Source organism: Hydra vulgaris, chromosome 12 (assembly GCF_038396675.1).
Source record: "Hydra vulgaris chromosome 12, alternate assembly HydraT2T_AEP".
In the NCBI taxonomy this organism is placed as follows: domain Eukaryota; kingdom Metazoa; phylum Cnidaria; class Hydrozoa; order Anthoathecata; family Hydridae; genus Hydra; species Hydra vulgaris.
In genome coordinates this window covers 51499950-51519550 of record NC_088931.1, presented here as the reverse complement: position 1 = coordinate 51519550, position 19601 = coordinate 51499950, and the positions used below count along the sequence as shown (strand labels likewise).

Below are 19601 nucleotides of genomic sequence, written 5' to 3'. Positions count from 1 at the left end.
TTCTCCCCTGCCTCCTGAGCATTTATACTTTGTTATTCTACTTTACAAAAGTCTTACCAATCATTTTATATTTTATAAGTGAGATGAAAGAGAACCAAATTATAGGGTTTGCCTCAAGGTTGATCCAGCGTGGTACAAGTTCTATGTTGTTGAGAAAGACAGTTTCCCAGGCGTGCAGATTGCTTTGAATGATAAAAGCATGTTTTGTCTGTCAATAACAAAAGTATCACGTGGCTAATGTTATAACTTCGCAAAAAAACACCGCAGTTTATTTGAGGAAACAAAACGCAAGAAGAGAGAAAAAAAAAACGTAGTGGATACTTTGGCGATGCCCTCGGCAAGATGCATGAGATGAAGATGCTCAAAGAAGAGTTTTATAAATATTAGCTTAAGCACCGCATTAGGATGAACAACTTCTCCAAAAGCATCCAGGGGTAAATAGAGTTGATTAAAACCTGCCTTAACAAAGCTTTCAAATTTTAATTTGTACGTCCACATGTTTAATTTATCAACAGTTCTTGAAACTTTAGCATAAAAGTTATGTTAGGCAACGTACAAAAATAAAAGATTTCACTTAAATTATGCATTATTCCTCACTCTCTTAATTTGCTTTTTGCAAAAACAATCACAAAACTGGAACATACAATAGAAATGCGAAAGAAGTTTTTAAAAAATTGAAATCCTACCATCGTTTGCGAGAGGGGTTTAGAAAAATAAAATTTATCTATTACATTTTCTACATCAGATTCAGCATAGCACTTACTGCTACTACTAAGCTAAATTTCTTCGGTACTTTGGTAGATCTCTTTCAGCTTTATAATTAATCTTTTTAGTTTTAAAGTTACGCAGGCATGAAAGCTTTTATTTATTCCTCGCAAATAAGTCAGCAACTAGCTAGTGACAAGTTACTAGATTGTAATAGCTTGCTGCGGTATATCTGCAATAGAGGTATAATGGTAGAGCGCTCGCTTTATAAGCATGTGGCTTTTAGTTAATTCCCCACCGCGTCCCTAGTAGTAACGGGCTAAACTTATTTCTCCGCTTAGCAGCCTTGTTTGTCAAGGTTCCTGTTTAAAAGTTATAGAGGGTTTCAACCAAAGTCAAATTAGCCTCCACGACTGTAGTTGCATTCGCGGTCTTGAGGAGGTGAATTAACATTGAAAAAAAAGTTGTAACAATAAAGACATTAATTTGGCCACGAAGATTGCAAGCTAAAAGAAGAGCTAAAAAAAAATTTCTTTACATTATTAAATTACCTGCTAATATTATGATATTATACTTTTAATATTAATACATATTTTACATAAATTAAACTTATTTATTTAGATTTATTAAAATTTATTGTGATGCTATAGTTAATTACATACCTATGATCTGTTGCCTTCAATATATCACAAAAATATATCTATCTAAATTATTTCAATTTATTGGGCTCTTTATTTCCTAACCCCTTATTCAATTTTCGACATTTATAAATCTTTTATTCATCTATGTATAGAATACTATTGTTATATTTGGCCTGCTAATGTTTTTTCTTTTTTAGAAAAAGTCCAAAAATGCATTGTAAGAATAATCAGACCGGCTCCAGCTGCCAAGCTTAAGCCTCTATCCCATCATTGTGAGGTTGCAGCTATTTATTTTTTCTACAATTGTAAACATGGTTGTTTTATTGATTTATTTCTAGGTATTTATTTGGGATTTATAAAAAAAATAAAAGAGCACTTTGATATTGGTATATATACTTTGAATATTAGTGTATGATATCATATAACCTACTAAATAAAAAATTTGAGTGCCAAATAAATCATTTTCATAACATTGATAAAGTTCCGTACCAGCATTGAAAGAAAAAGAATCCAGGTCTTTATGGCTATACCTGCACTAGAAGAAGAGAAAAAAAGGATGAAAAACTGGGGCAAGAAGGTGGCCTCCCTAATCTAATAATTGCATAGTGCAATAAAAAATTTTTTTTAACTAAAGTTTATGTAAAATCCTCAATATCTATTTGATCATCATTATTAAAAGAATGATCAAAATCAGAAAAAATCAAAGTTATCAAAATGTCAAAATTATCAATTTTTGATTTAAAAAGTCACATCAAAATGAACTTTAAGCAAATGATAATAAAGCCAATTAGAATTAAGAAACGTATTAAAAAAAAATCAAGAATAACATCAAGGTTACTAAATTAACAATTACGTCAAGACTTAATAGTTCGTATTAAGGTCGTCATTACTTTGTGAACATTAGTAGCAATGTAAAAACTTTTTACTTTAACAAAGTTATCATTTTGTAGATAAATGGTTTTTATCTCTAACTGAAAAAAGGCTCGATATCATTTTCTACTGAAGTTTTTTTTTTTAAACTATCAATTGCGTTAAATACTAAGACATCTGCGTTTTTAAGTATAAGTTTTTAAATATAAGTTACGTTAAATAGTTTCTCTTATTAATGAATAAAAAATATAACACAATAACACTCACTAATGATAGGATTGGATCCTTTTTACAAATTATGTAATAGTATGTTTTGGTTCCATCGGAACATAACTGAATTTTATGGTCATGTAAGGTTGGTTCCCTTGTGTTTAATACCTTTAATATGTAAGCATATAAATATAAATTATTATGTTTATATAAAACACATAGGCATGCATCCCAGTAAAAAAAAAGACATCAAACTGTTGTTGTAATTTGGTAGTATTTTTGTCGCGATACGCGGAAACCAGATTTCAACGACGTCCCAACATCGTTATTCTAACGTTTGTAAATCTAGCATTGGGAAAAGTATGTATGTATGTATGTATGTATGTATGTATGTATGTATGTATGTATGTATGTATGTATGTATGTATGTATGTATGTATGTATGTATGTATGTATGTATGTATGTATGTATGTATGTATGTATGTATGTATGTATGTATGTATGTATGTATGTATCTATGTATGTTTTTTTGTATTTATTTATGTTTGATTGTTTGTATGTAAGTATGTATACACACACACACACACACACACACACACACACACACACACACACACGCACACGCACACGCACACACATATACATACATATATATATATATATATATATATATATATATATATATATATATATATATATATATATATATATATATTTGAAAAAAGTACCAACCACGGTACTTTTTTCAAATATATATATATATATTTGTACGGTACGGCACTCACAAGACGGCTAGTAACTACTAATAGAAAAATTGGTGTATATTAGTAATGCAGAGTATCATTGCTTAACCAAGTCAGTGCGAATCACAATCACAGACGCGTTTCGCCCTTTGGGGCTCATCAGCGTGATGATGTGATACCGATGATCATCACGCTGATGAGCTTAAAAGGGCGAAACGTGTCTGTGATTGAGATACGCACTGACTAGGTTAGACAATGATACTCTGTATTATATATATATATATATATATATATATATATATATATATATATATATATTTATATATATATACATATATATAAATATATAGCTAATATAGTATATATATATATATATATATATATATATATATATATATATATATATATATATATATATATATATATATATATATATAGCTAAAAATTCCAAAATATTACTGAAAACATCTAATTATATGAATACTGAAAAAATATAGAGATTACATTTATCAAATATATATATATATATATATATATATATATATATATATATATATATATATACATATATATATATATATATATATATATATATATATATATATATATATATATATATATATATATATATATATAGCTAAAAATTCCAAAATATTATTGAAAACACCTAATTATATGAATACTGAAAAAATATAGAGATTACATTTATCTTGGTTTTGAAATTTTCCTAAAGGTATTAAAAGTAAGCTCCAAGACAATGAAGACTGTATTAACAATGATATACATTCAATAAAACAAATATATGGTCTGCCCTTTTTTAAATCTAGCAATACACAGATATAATCTGTACTTCGCTAGTTTTGTTCTAACCCTCTATTTCTGGTTTCTTTTTATTATGACAATCAAAAATCTATCTCTTTATAAAGTTTTTCAAACAGTTTTTGGAGCAGTTTAAACTGCTTTCAGAAAATGGTCTTTGCTAGACCATATGCAAGACAGAAAATTTTTTTAACATTATCATATTTTCCAAATATGATAATGTTAAAAAAAATTTTAAAATGTTATACTCCAGCCATGCTTTTATTAAATGTATAAAAAAAGAGTTGTTTTTAATCAGGTCAATTTTTTTCTTACTTTTAGATATTTCATGATCTTAATAATTCATTTTAACAAACTGTGAATACTAAGATAAGTTATAATGATCATGAAGTATCTAAATTTGTTTTGGACTCTATGCACTTAGTTTTGTTTGGAATTGTCTGTCAATTATTGGTATTTTGAAAGAGGGACCAACGGTATGTCATTTGTCAAATGTTCAAATTATTCATATTTTTGAAAAGTCAAATGACTTGTAATTTTAAATGACTGTTTCTTATTATGCCTGCCTTTTCATTTAAAAATTGTTGCGTCTGAAATTATCGGTTTTGGTAAGAAGATGCCACTGGGTCATATTGCCAAGCATTTAAGTGAAATAAGTTTGGATTGGAAGAAAAAACATAGTGATCACTGGAGTTAAGGAGAGCTATTTATTAAAATAACTTTTGATTCTTCACTTTGTAAAAACATTCCATTTCAACTTCTTTTTGTACCATGCAGTTCAAGTTATATCAAAGTATTGTCTTTGCTAAAAAAAAACATGTAAAAAGGAAAATTTTACTGAAATCCCCAGATAGCACCAATACGTTGGCCCAACGTTGTTATGTCGAAAACATCGGATAATATACCGATAACGCGCCAACGTTATTTTAACGTCGATCGATCTACTTTTATATTTGGTTGTATAGGATAGTCAAAGTTGTATAGGATAGTCAACATCAAAACAACGCCGGCAAATAACGGTTTTCCAACGTAAAATCGCCATTTATAATTAAAGACGCGGCATTTTATATGGTTAAAGTTTGGCTGAATAATATGGTTGAAGTTATAATATGGCTATAGTTATAATATGGCTAAAGTATAGCTAAAGTTTAGTTGTAAAAAACAATCATTGTAGATATTCTTAACAAATAATTAACAATTTTTTTTAATGTTATAAATATTTTTATATACATTTTATTATTAAAAATCTACTAATGTTGCTTGGTTTATATAATTATTTAGCAACAATTTATAACTAGTGAGAACTATTTATATTTGAGAAGTATTTATATTTCTAGAATTTTTTTAGTATATTTAAATAAGCCGAGTTCTGTCATGTTGTTTCATTGTGTAGGTTATATTACTCACACACACACACACACACACACACACACACACACACACACACACACACACACACACACACACACACACACACACACACACACACACACACACACACACACACACACACACACTCACACACACACACACACACACACACACACACACACACACACATACATATATGTATAAATCTCCTTTTAAATTTAAAAATGTTGCTTTTTATAATATGGCAAATGAAACACTGTTTAAAAAAATTGTAAACACTTTTAAAAAATACTTTAAGTGTTACTGCATAAATTATACATTTTTTTATAAAATTTATGCAAATATTGCTTGATATATAAAATTTATTAATAATCAAAATATATATAATAATCAGATATACTTCTAGAAATATTTAAATATTATTTATTACTTATTGTTATACTTTTTACTTATTTCACTTAACATCAAATTAAAAACTTGATACTAAGTTATTAACATTATGTTAAATCACACTTGGAATAATTTATTTGTTATTTAGAAAGTAGTTATTTATAAGGCTTCAATCTCTATAAAATAGAGAAGAGTCAGAGAGCAAGTTAAAAAAGATATGTTAGAAATTGAATTCACAAGCGATCAAGAAGAAATAACAAGTGACAGTAAAGAAGCAGATAAAAAAGTGGTATATATTAAAGACTATAATATTGTTAATAATTATGAAACAAATTCTATTGCTAGTAATTATGAAGTGAATAACAAAAGCAATAGTCAGAGTGAAATCATAGATCATGATACATATCATGATCTACCAGAATGTACATTTGATAAAGATATTGATTTAATTTACTATGACGATGAAGAAAATGAAGATGATTTAGAAAGTGATGAAGTAATGGATAATTTTGATAGCTGAGAAATGTTTGTGGAATCATTAGCAAAATGGGAAATAACTTTTAAAATTCCCTTGGTTGCTATTAGAGCACTTCTTCTTTTGTTAAGACCTTATTTTCCTCATATTCCAAATGACCCAAGAACACTTTTAAAAACCCCAAGAAATATAAATGTTCGAGAACTTAGAAGTGGCAGAGAGTATGTTTATTTAGGATTAGAAGTTGGAATTAAAGAAACAGTTAACAGTTGTTTACTTGACTGTCTAATTTTAAATATTTTGGAAATCCAATTAAGCACAGTTAGATTACCTCTTTTTAAAAGTAGTACCACTAGTTTGTGGTCAATTCTAGGGATGGTAAAAAATATTGAAAGCAAAACAGTGTTTGTAATAGGAGTGTATTGTGGCCAGACAAAGCCAGCAAGTGCAGATGAGTTTTTTGAAGATTTAGTTGCAGAAACTTTACTTCTTCTTCAAAATGGATTACTAATTAATCGAAAGCACTTTAATATAAAAATTCATTCATTTGTTTGTTATGCACCAGCACACGCATTTGTTAAAGGAGTTAAGTGCCATTCCGGATACCATTCATGTGAAAAATGTGATCAACATGGGGAATATATAGGTAAAGTTATTTTTCAAACAGATGCTCAATTAGGGACAGAGAAAACATTTAATGAAAGGCGTGATGCAGCACATCATACTAGTCCTTGTTCCTTACGGTTACTTAAAATAGGTGGTGTCAGCCAGTTCGGATTATATTTTATGCACTTAGGTTGCCTAGGAGTGATGAGAAGATTTTTACTTTATTGGAAAGGCCCTATTGGTCCACTACACGTTCGTCTTGGTTCTCAAAAAATTATAAAATTGTCAAATAAATTACTGAGTTTTGTTGCTCATTCCTTGTTATATTGTTGTCACATTCCTTGCGAGTTTTCACGTAAACCTAGAGCATTACGTGACATTATGTGTTGGAAGGCAACATAATTTAGACTTTTTTTATTATATTTAGGTCCAATAGCTTTGTCTAGTATATTACCAGAGCCTCTTTTAAAGCATTTCATGATGTTGCATGTTGAATATTGTCAAGTCATCAATTTAAAATAATTTGGGATTATGCTGACCAACTTTTAGTTAATTTTGTTGATAAAGCATCTAGTTTATTTGGTCGTGAATGCTTGGTATACAATGTGCATTATTTAGTGCATTTAGCTTCTGATGTAAAAAATTTGGGGCCGCTAGAAAATTTTAGCAGCTTTCCATTTGAAAATATGCTTGTAAGTTTGAAAAGACTAATCAGAAAACCAAACCAGCCTATACAGCAGTTAGTGCCTAAGACTAATCAGAAAACCAAACCAGCCTATACAGCGGTTAGCAGAAAAACAGTTACTTCAAAAAAATCTTACAAGTCATGTAAAATGCAAATATCCAAAGTTAACTCATCCACATATTGATGGGCCACTTTCGATATCTGATAATTTTATTGGAAAACAATCATCTGTGTTCCTGATGAAAATGATACATATTTTATTACTCCGTTTATTCATTCTTTGTGACATTATCTGAGATGGCTTAATAAACCACTTTTAAAGTTAATTTTGTTTTCTTTATAAACAGCTTTTCTAAAATTCTAAAAATTTTCTAAAATTCTAAAAATTTTCTAAAATTCTAAAAATTATGTATTAAGTTTGCTGAAGGTTTCTTAATAAACTATTTTTAAACTACATTTAATTAATAATTTATTTTACTTTAAACTAAAATAAATGAACTCTTTGAATATGTGTAGTTTGATTTTGCTTACAACCTTACATTTGAATTTCTCACTTTTTGTGTTTTATTGGAATTATATAATATTAAAAGTGTGTGTGTGTGTGTGTGTATTATATATATATATATATATATATATATATATATATATATATATATATATATATATATATATATATATATATATATATATATATATATATATGTATATATATGTATATATATATATTTATTTATGTGTGTATATATATATATATATATATATATATATATATATATATATATATATATATATATATATATATATATATATGTATATATATATATTTATTTATGTGTGTATATATATATATATATATATATATATATATATATATATATATATTTTCTTTTTTGATTTGTTAAATTCGTTATAAAAAGCTAAAAATAATATGAAAATAAATAGCTATAGAAATAAAAATAATGTCAATACAAAACAAATATAATAATATTAAATGGTTGTAGTTAAAATATTTCAATATATCAGTTTTGTTTTATAGGAAAAGTCTAATGCAATTGTTGTCTGATTTTTAATTGTATAGTTTTGTCTGGCATTAATTTAAAAAAAGACTTGTCTGGGAAAAGTTATACTAACAGCAATTTAATGCTATTGTTATTTCAACAGAAAAATGTCAATTGGTTTGACTTTTTTATTATCTCTCCATTATCAAGTCTTCTGGAAAAAGTGATGTTAAGGTTAGTTACATTTATAGCTATATTTTTCACTTTCATTTGTTATTTTGTTATTTGTATAATTCAGAAAAATGCTAACTTCTCTACAATTATTTTTTCTGTTGGTTTTTTTGCATTTAACTTTCAAAATCACTAATGAAAGGAATAATAATGTTAAATTATTAAAAATCAAAAAATCAAAATAATATTTTTTTGTATTAGTTTTTTATTTGTAAGAAAAAGTATAATGAAAATCTCACACATTTGTATTACTTGATTTATTTTTGTATTTTATTATATTTATTCATTATACTATTTTTTATTCATAATTTTTTTGTTTTTTTTACTAACAGTTTTTTTAATTATAATTAGCTTTATATACTTCCAAAAACTCCAACATAAATTATTTTTCTAAATTTCAAATTTTAACAAAAATCTTTTTTTTGTTTCAGATAAGTTTTGCAATTTTGCATTTTAAAATAGAGAATTCTGTGGCAGTCGTGCCAGTTTGCTGGCTTGTAAAGAAGCCTGAAACATATTATTGACCTAACCATTTATGTGCTACACATCTTGAAATGTTAGTGAAGCAAAGAGAACCCCCAAATAAGGACTGGGAGTGTCTTACTGAAGCTAGAGTTTCGCATCGTTATGGTTACTACATTTAATATATTTTTACCAAATATAAATTTTTTTAAAGAGTATTTTAAATGATATTTAATTCATTTTGTGAATTAAATAAAATAATAAATTTTATATGCAGATACATATGCGCAGGCTAGATCTAATTTGGCATGTGCAGAACTGGATACATCAGCTTTGTATTCAGATTATGTAAAAAATCCTGAGCAAATGAAGCAAAAGCTAAAACAGTTTTTTCTGATTGGGTTGATTCTGATGATGATGAAATTATTGAACCAGTGCCCAGTGATTTGCCAGAGCCAGGTTTTTATTATTCTTGTTATTATCGAATCACAGTACATTCAAAATATTTATTGTTTTGTTGTCAATATTGTTTTTAACTATTAATAATTTGTTGAATAGTTTATTATCAATATGGGTTTCTATCATTATGTGTATAATTTTAATTATAAAAACTTGATTACAATTAATAATTGTAATCAATTATACATAATTTATGTAAATAGCTTTTGAGTTAAAAAATTGAAAATTTTTGAAATTTGAAATTTTCTGAAATTTGCTTTTTACAGTGATCAAAAAAGTTAACACTGAAAAATCACCAAGTCTTCTGTCAACAAAACATTAACAAAAATAAATAGATCTACAGCATCCCAATCTTACAACTTATCTACAGGAACATCATGTAAGCTTATGTTATGTTAATATGACATTAGATATACTACTAATGAAATTTTATTATACTTTTTCATGAAAATATATATATTTTTTAAGTTTTTTTTGCACTAAAAAATAAATTATCCACAGTTGTTATTTACTATTTCTTTATATTTAGCATCTAATTCAGCTCTGACTTTAATTCTCTCTAAACTAGCCGCTATACAACATGAAGTGAGCCATATTGTGCTGGTGCAAAATAATATTTTTAATGCATTGCAATCACTAATTGTTGTGCAAAAAAAGGAACTTCCAGACGGTTTTACATTGCCAATTGCTACCTTACTGGAGCTCAATGATGTTGAGATCAAGTTAGGAAATAAAGAAACTGTTCAAATTGTTGTAAGTATAACTATTTATTTTCAACTAAATTAATTTATGTTAATTTAAAAAATATTTCCTTGTCATCACTAAGAATTGTATGTTATGAGTTTCTAAATATAAAAGGTTATATATATATATAAATATATATGTATATATAGAGAGATGCAAAAAAACGTGTTTTTTTACTATCGTGTTTTTTCACCCAAAAAACGTGTTTTTTTGTTTTTTTTGGGGGTTTTTTGGTTTTTTTTGGATTTTTTTGGTTTTTACAGATCCTTTTAGTGTTTTTTTTTACTTACTTTTAACTTTAAATATTCCTAACTTATCTAAAATGTTTCTATTTAGTTTTGTTTGAGTTTTTTAGATTCTATTTTAGATTATATTAAAATTAATTTATTAGAGCGTAAACCGAGTTCACAAAAGAGTTAAATTAATGATTTTTTTATTGCTAAAATGGTTATCAAACTATTTGTTCTTTTCTAAATTTGAAATCAAAAATTGATATGAAACAATTCTATTTTAAGTTTATCTAAATCAACATTCTAATCTAAAACAACATTCTTGGTCAAGTGACTCAAATTCTTGTTCAGGTGACTCTTCATCCGAAACATTTATTGATTCGTGAGATTTATCAGAAATATTTATTAGTTCTTTAGGCAGAATTGGTTATTGTGTTGCACAGATATCCATTGCTTCAAGTTTGAAATTTTGCGATACAAACACTAATTTTGCTGCTCTTTCATTTGTTAATCTGTTTCTTTTGGCACTGTGAATATTTGCATAACTGCTAAAACTTCTTTCGCAAGCAGCACTTGTAGCAAAAAGCTGAAGAAATGAGATTGGGACATGACTGTGTCATCATTTAAAAATTTGTGTTTGACTTCAACTGGACATTTTCTACATTTCTTAATATGCAAGGCCATTCATATTTCACTTTTCGACATAACATCATTGCAAAAAGAACAGTGAACTCTTTCTGCTTTGCTCACCTGGCTTGCTGGCTTAAATAAAATGCTCACAGATGTTTTCTTTCTACCCCCAGTGAGGCCACAGACTAATCTATTATTACTACTCATTAGTATGTTCTAATCAAACAACTAAATGATGTGACTATTTTGATTAGAAAACTGTTTAATTAATGCTTACAATACCTTATAATGGCTATAAGATAATTTCATAATTCAGTAATATTATTAAAAAACTACTAATAATAATTGTATCACTGAAAATTTACTTTACCAAAAATTATGATTAACTGGTACATTAAGTATTTTCAAAACAACAATATATCATCATTAATAATCTTATGTTTCAAAACTATTAACATAAAGGTATAAAATTAAAAAATAAAAATACTACAACACACTTATGCAATATTATTTATAACAGGATTGAAAATTTTATTTCCACTTTCTGAAATTAAATGTTGACAAATTTAATTTATTTGCAATTGCAGAAATAAAACTAAAAAACAAAAAGCATAAAATAAAATAGCAAAATTAAAAAAAAAAATTAAAACTATGCAAAACTTATACAATACATATAAATTCTGCATTGCAGTGTTACTTCATTTATAAATTAAAAACTTCAATTATAAATTATAAAGTTCTCATTCATTCTAAAAATTACAATAATTAGTTTTCATTCATTCTTTTGAAAAATTTGTTTTTAACGTTAAGGAAAAATAGTTTTGAACTAAAAAAAACATATCTACATAAAAAAACAAACAAAAAAAGACCTTTTACTTATGATGTCTTTGTATTTTATAAAAAAAATGTTTCTTTAAATAATTTTTTTAATTTTATTTTAGCTTAATATAAGCAAGTTATTGAAGAAAAATTATTAAAGTTATTTGATGAACATTTGAAGAACTTGTAAAACAAGACAGATAAATTGTATGTTAAACAAGAGAATGACAAAGTCTTTTAATAAAAATCTCCTAAAAACACACTGTTGAGGTGATATTTATTTAAATGTTAAAGTTCAAGGTGTTAAAGAAGTTAGTTAAAAAAATACACACAAAAGAAAAAAGGAGGGGGGGGGGATCTGCTACTTAAAGAACTTTAGGCAATTCTAATAAAATCTATGTTAAATAAAAGAATGAAAACTCTCCTTTAATAAATAACACCTAAAAACAAATTTTTTAAATTATTTCAGTATTTAAAATAAGAAAAAGAGTAATTTAAAAAAAACAACAACAAAAACAAAAAACGAATATATATATATATATATATATATATATATATATATATATATATATATATATATATATATATATATATATATATATATATATGAGAATTGAGAATGTATGTATGAATGTATGTAGATAACATTAAAATTGTTTTAATTTTGACTTTGAAAGGTAACTACCTAGGAGTGACTGGAGGCACAGATGTGTTAAGTACGACACGTCGAATTTTAACAAGAGTTTTTACAAATGAAAGCTAAATTGGGCTGGACTTGGCCGAAAAATGGGTGTCAAAGACCTTAATCTTGTTGTTTGCGTTAAAGGTAAGAATTAAATAAATGTGTGATGTAGTCGTGTATTTTTAAAAATTTGTTAATTTTGTTTAATTGTTTCCTTTCCTTTAGTTGCTGTTCATTTGCACAAAACTATGAAAACAACCGATGGCGAGATAGAACAAAGCATAAAACATAAAGTCCTGGCTTAGGTATGCCTTAGATCGTGCAGACGGGCGGAATGCTCCAGAAAGAGGCGGGTGGAATGCTCCAGAAAGAGCCGGGCAGAATGCTCCAGAAAGAGACGGGCGGAATGCTCGCAACAAGAAATAGAATTTCATCAAGTCATGGTGAAATAAGTGAGACAGAGAACAACTCTGATGGTGAGGATCTTGCTAGTGCTAGTCGTCAGTAGCCATCACACATCAGTACACATCACATCTACACTGACCTTTAGAAATTTTTAATAACGAGTTGACCAGTTTTTTCATTGTAAATTATATAAAATTATTAAATTATGAAGATAAAGTATGCTTAATTTGAAACATTTATTTTGCTGCATATCGTACAAAAAACTTTGTATGTCTGATTTCGGTTCGATAACGTTGGCCGAACATCGGTTTCCGATGGTCGGCTAATCTATTTTCCGATGCTGTTTCAACGTTGGCCCAATGTAACTGTGCTTAAGGGTTAAACAAGATATATATTTTTTCCATTATGTTATCATTGTGCGGGTTAAAATAAATTTTGTTTATTTATTCAATTAAAAATATATACTCTTTTTAGAGGGAGAGGGGGTGGGGTCGGGGCAGTTTCATTAGTTATGCAGTATTTCGAAGAATTGTTTTTCTATTTTGGATGATATTTCTAAACAATTTGCAATTAATATTATGAAAGTTTAAAAACTCAGGTGAGCATTAAACAGCAACTTAATTATTGGTAATTTGTGATATTTCTTTTTGTTCACTGCGAATGTTTTTTTATAACGTACTTGAAAATGCTTGTAATTAAATTTGTTTGTAACTTTATATTTATTAATATAACTTCATTTTTTAGTCTCAATAAATGAATTCGCGAATTATTTGAGATATGGTTAAAATTTGGAAAGAAAGTAAAAATCAAATTAATTTTACTCTAAAATATTGTATATAATTTTAACATTTTGAAACAGAAATATTGGAAGGTTTATTTTTTTAGTTTTTTCATTTATGTATTCAATTAATTACCAGGACTAAAATAATCCCATTATAAATAATAAATGACCCTAATAAATAAAAATACAAAAATACAGCACAATATTATACATAGTCCTTTATTGTCCTTTGCAGTGAACAAATAACATCGTGAAAATGTTAGAAAATCGTTGGATAACGTTTTTCTTATGACGTTTGACAACGTCATCCAAATAACGTTAGTTTATGTCATATTTCTGCCATTATTCCAACGTCTAAACAATGATACAAAAGACATTGTCTCAACGTCATTTTGCTCAAAATATAACTCTTGCCTAACGTCTTTATAATGTCAATTTTCTTAAAATTTAACGTTGCTCTAACGTCTTTCCGATGTCATTTAGCTCAAATGTAACGTTGTTACAACGTTTTACATCGTTGCACTGTTTGATTCATAATATCACACCAACGTCTTTCCAATAATACAGAAGAAGTTGGACAATGTGACTTAATTTTTCTTATTGATATCAAAACTAACAAAAAAGACCACGCAAACTACATTCCATTGTATAGTCAATATTTTTAAAATAGGTTTTACTTACGCAATTAGCAATTTCTGTCTTCATTTTTCAAAGAAGATACATTTTGAAAGTCAATCGTTGTTTGATTTTTTTTTTTAACTTTGAAAAAGTTTAATGAATATATTAGTAAATCAGTTAATGATTATTTAATTATACCAACAATATATCATGGTTTTATATTTGTTAATAAATGATGATATATAAAACTTATCTTTTAAAAAATTTACGAATATTTTTTTATCATTAAAATTTAAAATAAAATTATTAAAATAAAAAAACTATTTTTAAATTGTTGAAAAATTATATAGAAAAATGGGGTTTAATAAAATAGTTCAGAGTTTTAATTAGTCTTTTCTTTTTAAACGGAATAACTTTTTGATTTTTTTTTAGTTGTGGAAAATTTTGAGCTATATTTAAATATCAAACAAATTTTAATTATTTAAATGAAAAAATTAAATTATTTTGCTCTACCAATACATATAGCGATCAAAGGTTCAAATTAACGCGTGATTTGAAAAACATCTTATTAAATAATGCAACCAAATTAGGCAACCTATGATAACAATTAAAAAAACAGCTAATTAATTAAAAATATATAAATAAAATATAAAAAAAGTATTCATTAATTAAAAGTATATAAAAAAATATTAAAAAAATATTAATATTTTGGTTAATATTCACAAAAGAATAAAATGTTTGTATTGTAAACATTTGGGCGTTAACTTTAAAGTTTCGATTGTTTGTGTATAAATATTACAAGTAAGCGTTGTGTTTGTGAACACTGCACAACGCGCACTTGTAATATTTAAAACTTGACAATAATTTAGTTGTGCAATGTACATTACATAATTAAGAGTCATTCAATCGAAGCTATTAACTTTAAAATTGACGCTCTATCTTATGAAACTTGATAATAAATAAAGTTGAGGATATGAAAAACTAATTAAGATTAATTATAGTTACAAAAATGTTTGAGTAACACAACACAAATAAGCGTTAGCAAGAAAACTGCTCTTGCTTCTTTCTTGCCGAATCAGAAATCCTTGCAGCGGTTTTATTCGGTCGTATGAATTATATTGTACGTCGCATTGGTGTAATGAATGTAGTCAGAGTATGTGCATTGCCTTAATTTAAAATGATAAAATGAAACCACATACTGGTGTATATAAATTATTTTCAGAAAGTTTAACAGCGACCCCTTGCAAATTGTAAGGCAACCCCCGCTGGGGTCACGACTCACAGGTTGGTAACCGCTGATATAGTGTCTGCAGAATGTGTTGCAAAAAAACCAATAAGAAAACTTACTTATATCAAATGTCCATTTTTGACTAATATATAAATACCTATAACTAAATAAATATAGTTAGATTTGTTTGTATAACTAATTAGTGGCTGGATAGCTCAGTTGGTTAGAGCGTATAATGAAATTATAAAACCGAGACTATTGTGCAATACGAATTCAAATCTGACCAGCGCCAACTCAGCGCCTGAGAAGTTATTCGGTGCAAAAAAAACTGGAAATTTAATTTTATATATACATTTAATATTATATATATACCTATATATATATATACATATATATATATTCTTTTTTTTTTTTTTTTTGTAGTTATTTTAGGTGCTCCCAGAAGTCCTTACAGTCTTTTCACAGAGCACCGCGGGAGAGCATTAAACAAGAAGTTCATGCCTCCTCCCGTACCAATGTCGCTTGTTGGGCTAGAGCTGACGTCGAACCCGGAACATCTGGGTTCTAAGCCAGAACTCTAACCACTGCGCTACGGCTGCTAATATATATATATATATATATATATATATATATATATATATATATATATATATATATATATATATATATATATATATATATATATATATATATATATATATATATATATATATATATATATATATATATATATATATATATATATATATATATATATATATATATATATATATATATATATATATATATATAATATATATTTAATATATTATATATATATTTTTTTTTTGTTGCCTTTTTTATGAAAAAAAAAAATCTTTTTTTTTTACTTCCAACAAGGGTCCAAACAACCACTATTAGAGTTGAAAGTTACCGGAAGTGAAGAGATGAATTTTTTAGAGCAAGAAAACGATTCACAGACGACTTAAAAGGTTGCAAACTAGACGAGTCAGGAAAACAAGATAAAGGAAGCAATTTCCAAAGAACTGATATTTTAGGAATAGAACTAGACAAATAAGAATTTTTGGAGCACTTAGGAACAGTCACAGTAAAAGATGAGACTTGATTGAATCACAAGTAACACAAGAATGAATTTTAGTATATTGAACAAGAGACACTTGTCTTTAAAGCAGTGCCCATTCATAGAAAGTATTTATAGTAAAGAGAAAAAGAAGCAATACTACGACGATGTGATAATGTTTGGAGTTTAATTGCAAGAGTAGGTCCAACTATGTTTACAATGCGTTTTTGCACCTTGTCTAAAAGAGAAAGGGCATTATTGCAAGATCCGCCCCAGAAATGGCAACAGTATTCCATACAAGGATGGATTTGAGATTTATAAAGATAAATAATAGAATCCGGACTAAGAGAGTGGCAAGCACGATAAAGAGATGCATCTAAGCAGATTTTGCAATTGATTTGATATATGGTTTCCAAGAACGATCAGACGTAAGAGTTACTCTCAGAAGATAAAGGGTAGATGTCTCATTAAGTATATTACCGTTTATGAATATAAGAAGATCTAGATTATTGTGATAACGATTAGTTGAAAAAAATTGAGTTTTATTAGAGTTAAAGTTCATCAGCCGCTGAGAGCCATATGCTATAGCAGAAGTGAGATCCTTTTCAAGCTCAAATCCTCCCTCCAAGCAATAAAGAGAGATTTGGCTTCTTATCAAGACAAAAATAAATAGTAGTATCATCAGCAAACAATGCCAACTTAGATGAGAAAATTTCTTAAAGACTGTTAAGCTAAATAAAAAAAAGTATAGGGCCAAGGATAGAACCTTAAGGAACCCCTTAATTTACAGGATATGAAGAAGAGTGATGTCCATTAAGGACAACTTTTATTCTACGATTGGTATGGAAGGATTCAATAAAAGATGTTATCTGATACACCGTAAAAAAAAAACTTATTGAGAAGACCAGAATGCCAACAAGTTAACAACTGTATCTTTCAAGGAACCTAACTTATATGTGTATTTACTTTTTTCATGCAGTTCTACGCATTTGGAACCATGACGCATTATTAAGCAGACTTAAAAGTATGTGAAATAATGAACTTAATATGACCCGTATAATACGGATTATGAAAAATCTATTCCACATCGACCATTAACCCTAATAATTGACCATAACTTTTGGTAAATGGTTGAAAATAAAAATCTTTGAAAATTCAAATCTTTATTTTCAGTTAACGATTAATGTTGAATACTTTATGACTTCTTATAGTAAAATTGTAAACTTGTATAAAATAAAAGGGTACGAGCATTTAATTCTTTTTCTTTTATTAAATCTTTTTCCAGATCATTCGCAGTTTATCAGGATTCTTGCCCCGTTAATTACTTTTGAAGAAAATAAGTGTTTGAATGTAAAATCTTTTTCGTTAAAAAAAAAAGTTGTTTCTTTATGTATGTTAAACGCTCAGACTTAACTAGTTACTTAAACACAATAATAACATACGTATCTCTATCGTGATGTATGCGTAAAATTTTCTTCCGCTGTTATGATGTTTATAGAAATTTTAAGCTTCTCTCCCTTTTGCTTATTATAGTATATTATACCTTTATAAATGTTATAACATCAATTGAATGTATATAACATCAATCGAAATTTCAAAATGTTTTATTTTATATTTTAGAAATTTGGCTAAGATTTAAAAAAAGTAATGTGCAAGCGACAAGATTTGAACCCTCGCATTGAACTTCGGAAGCGCAGTGAGGTAAGGGGTTGTCCATAAATTACGTCACGCTCTAGGGAGGAGGGGGAGATGTTAGTGGTTTTGTGACGAGTCCTACGGGACTTGTTACTTAAGTGTTACGATGTTGTAACAAGGAGTGGGTGTGGTAAGGGATCAAAAATGGTCGAAAATTCCTTAAAGTTATTTATGAAAAACCTCTAACCACCACGGCCATTAAGGCACACTAATCTGCCAAATTTTAAAACTATTTAATAACTTAATAACTTTATCAATCAAAATTAAGGAGATATTGCCGCAATACGGCGGTTATTTTTTATAAATTTTTCCCACTTGCTATGATTTACAAAGTTTTAGAAAATTATTCAGATACGGATGCAACGGGGACATATCGTCGCTGCAGATCAAAACTCAAGTCCATTTTTGGCAAAAATGTCTTTTTCGGTTAAAAATACTCCTCATAAAAAACATCTCATAATGTATAGGGCAAAAAATGATTAAACTTTGGACTCTATGAGTAAAATTTAAATACCTTAAGCTCAAAAATAAATTTAAAGCGACATTCAAAACAATCTAAGTCCGTCTAAACTCAAGCAAGACTATCATGTTTATTTAAATGCAGTTTTTAAATGTTATAATATAAATTATTTTAAAAGAAAAACAAATTAAACTTGTTAAGAAAATGTTAAAAAAAATACCAGGTGTAGTTATTAAACAGGTAGTTATAACATTCTGAATATTATTCAGTATGCTAGAACTCACCACATGTATTAGTTACTTTACCGCTTTGAAATAATTCAGAAAATCGTTAAAGGCTTTTATTTGAAACAATGTATTAATTTTTATGCATGTATTTTTGATTGAGCTACTGTACACAGTTTATTTTTTGTACATGCCTGATGTTGTTAGTTTATTTAAAAACTTTATTTTTTTAAGTTAATAATATAGTTCAATACAAATACGTGTTGCAATACGTATTTGCATTGATCAAGTTGATGAGAGTGTTATTTTTTAGCTCCACATTAGGGTGGAGTGAATTTTATTTTTTTTACAATTCATTT

General features: G+C 27.2%; 1 protein-coding gene and 1 long non-coding RNA gene across 4 annotated transcripts in view; one reads left to right on the top strand and one right to left on the bottom strand.

Moving 5' to 3' along the window:
- The window catches only part of LOC105850908 (uncharacterized), a 268050-nt gene extending 253323 nt beyond the window's left edge, over positions 1-14727 (bottom strand). For 2 of the 3 annotated variants that reach the window (XM_065813636.1, XM_065813637.1), the window contains exon 1: positions 14639-14727. In XM_065813636.1, the coding sequence (XP_065669708.1) occupies positions 14639-14662 (24 nt within the window). In that variant the 5' untranslated portion in view covers positions 14663-14727. The remainder of the gene's footprint in view (positions 1-14638) is intronic. The other variant, XM_065813638.1, reaches the window with a different exon arrangement.
- On the top strand, positions 8529-13409 carry LOC136087809 (uncharacterized). Its single transcript, XR_010642086.1, has 7 exons — positions 8529-8748; positions 9177-9375; positions 9485-9666; positions 9933-10045; positions 10196-10419; positions 12767-12915; positions 12997-13409. It is a non-coding gene; the product is annotated as an uncharacterized LOC136087809 (long non-coding RNA).
- Positions 14728-19601: the final 4874 nt, after the last annotated feature.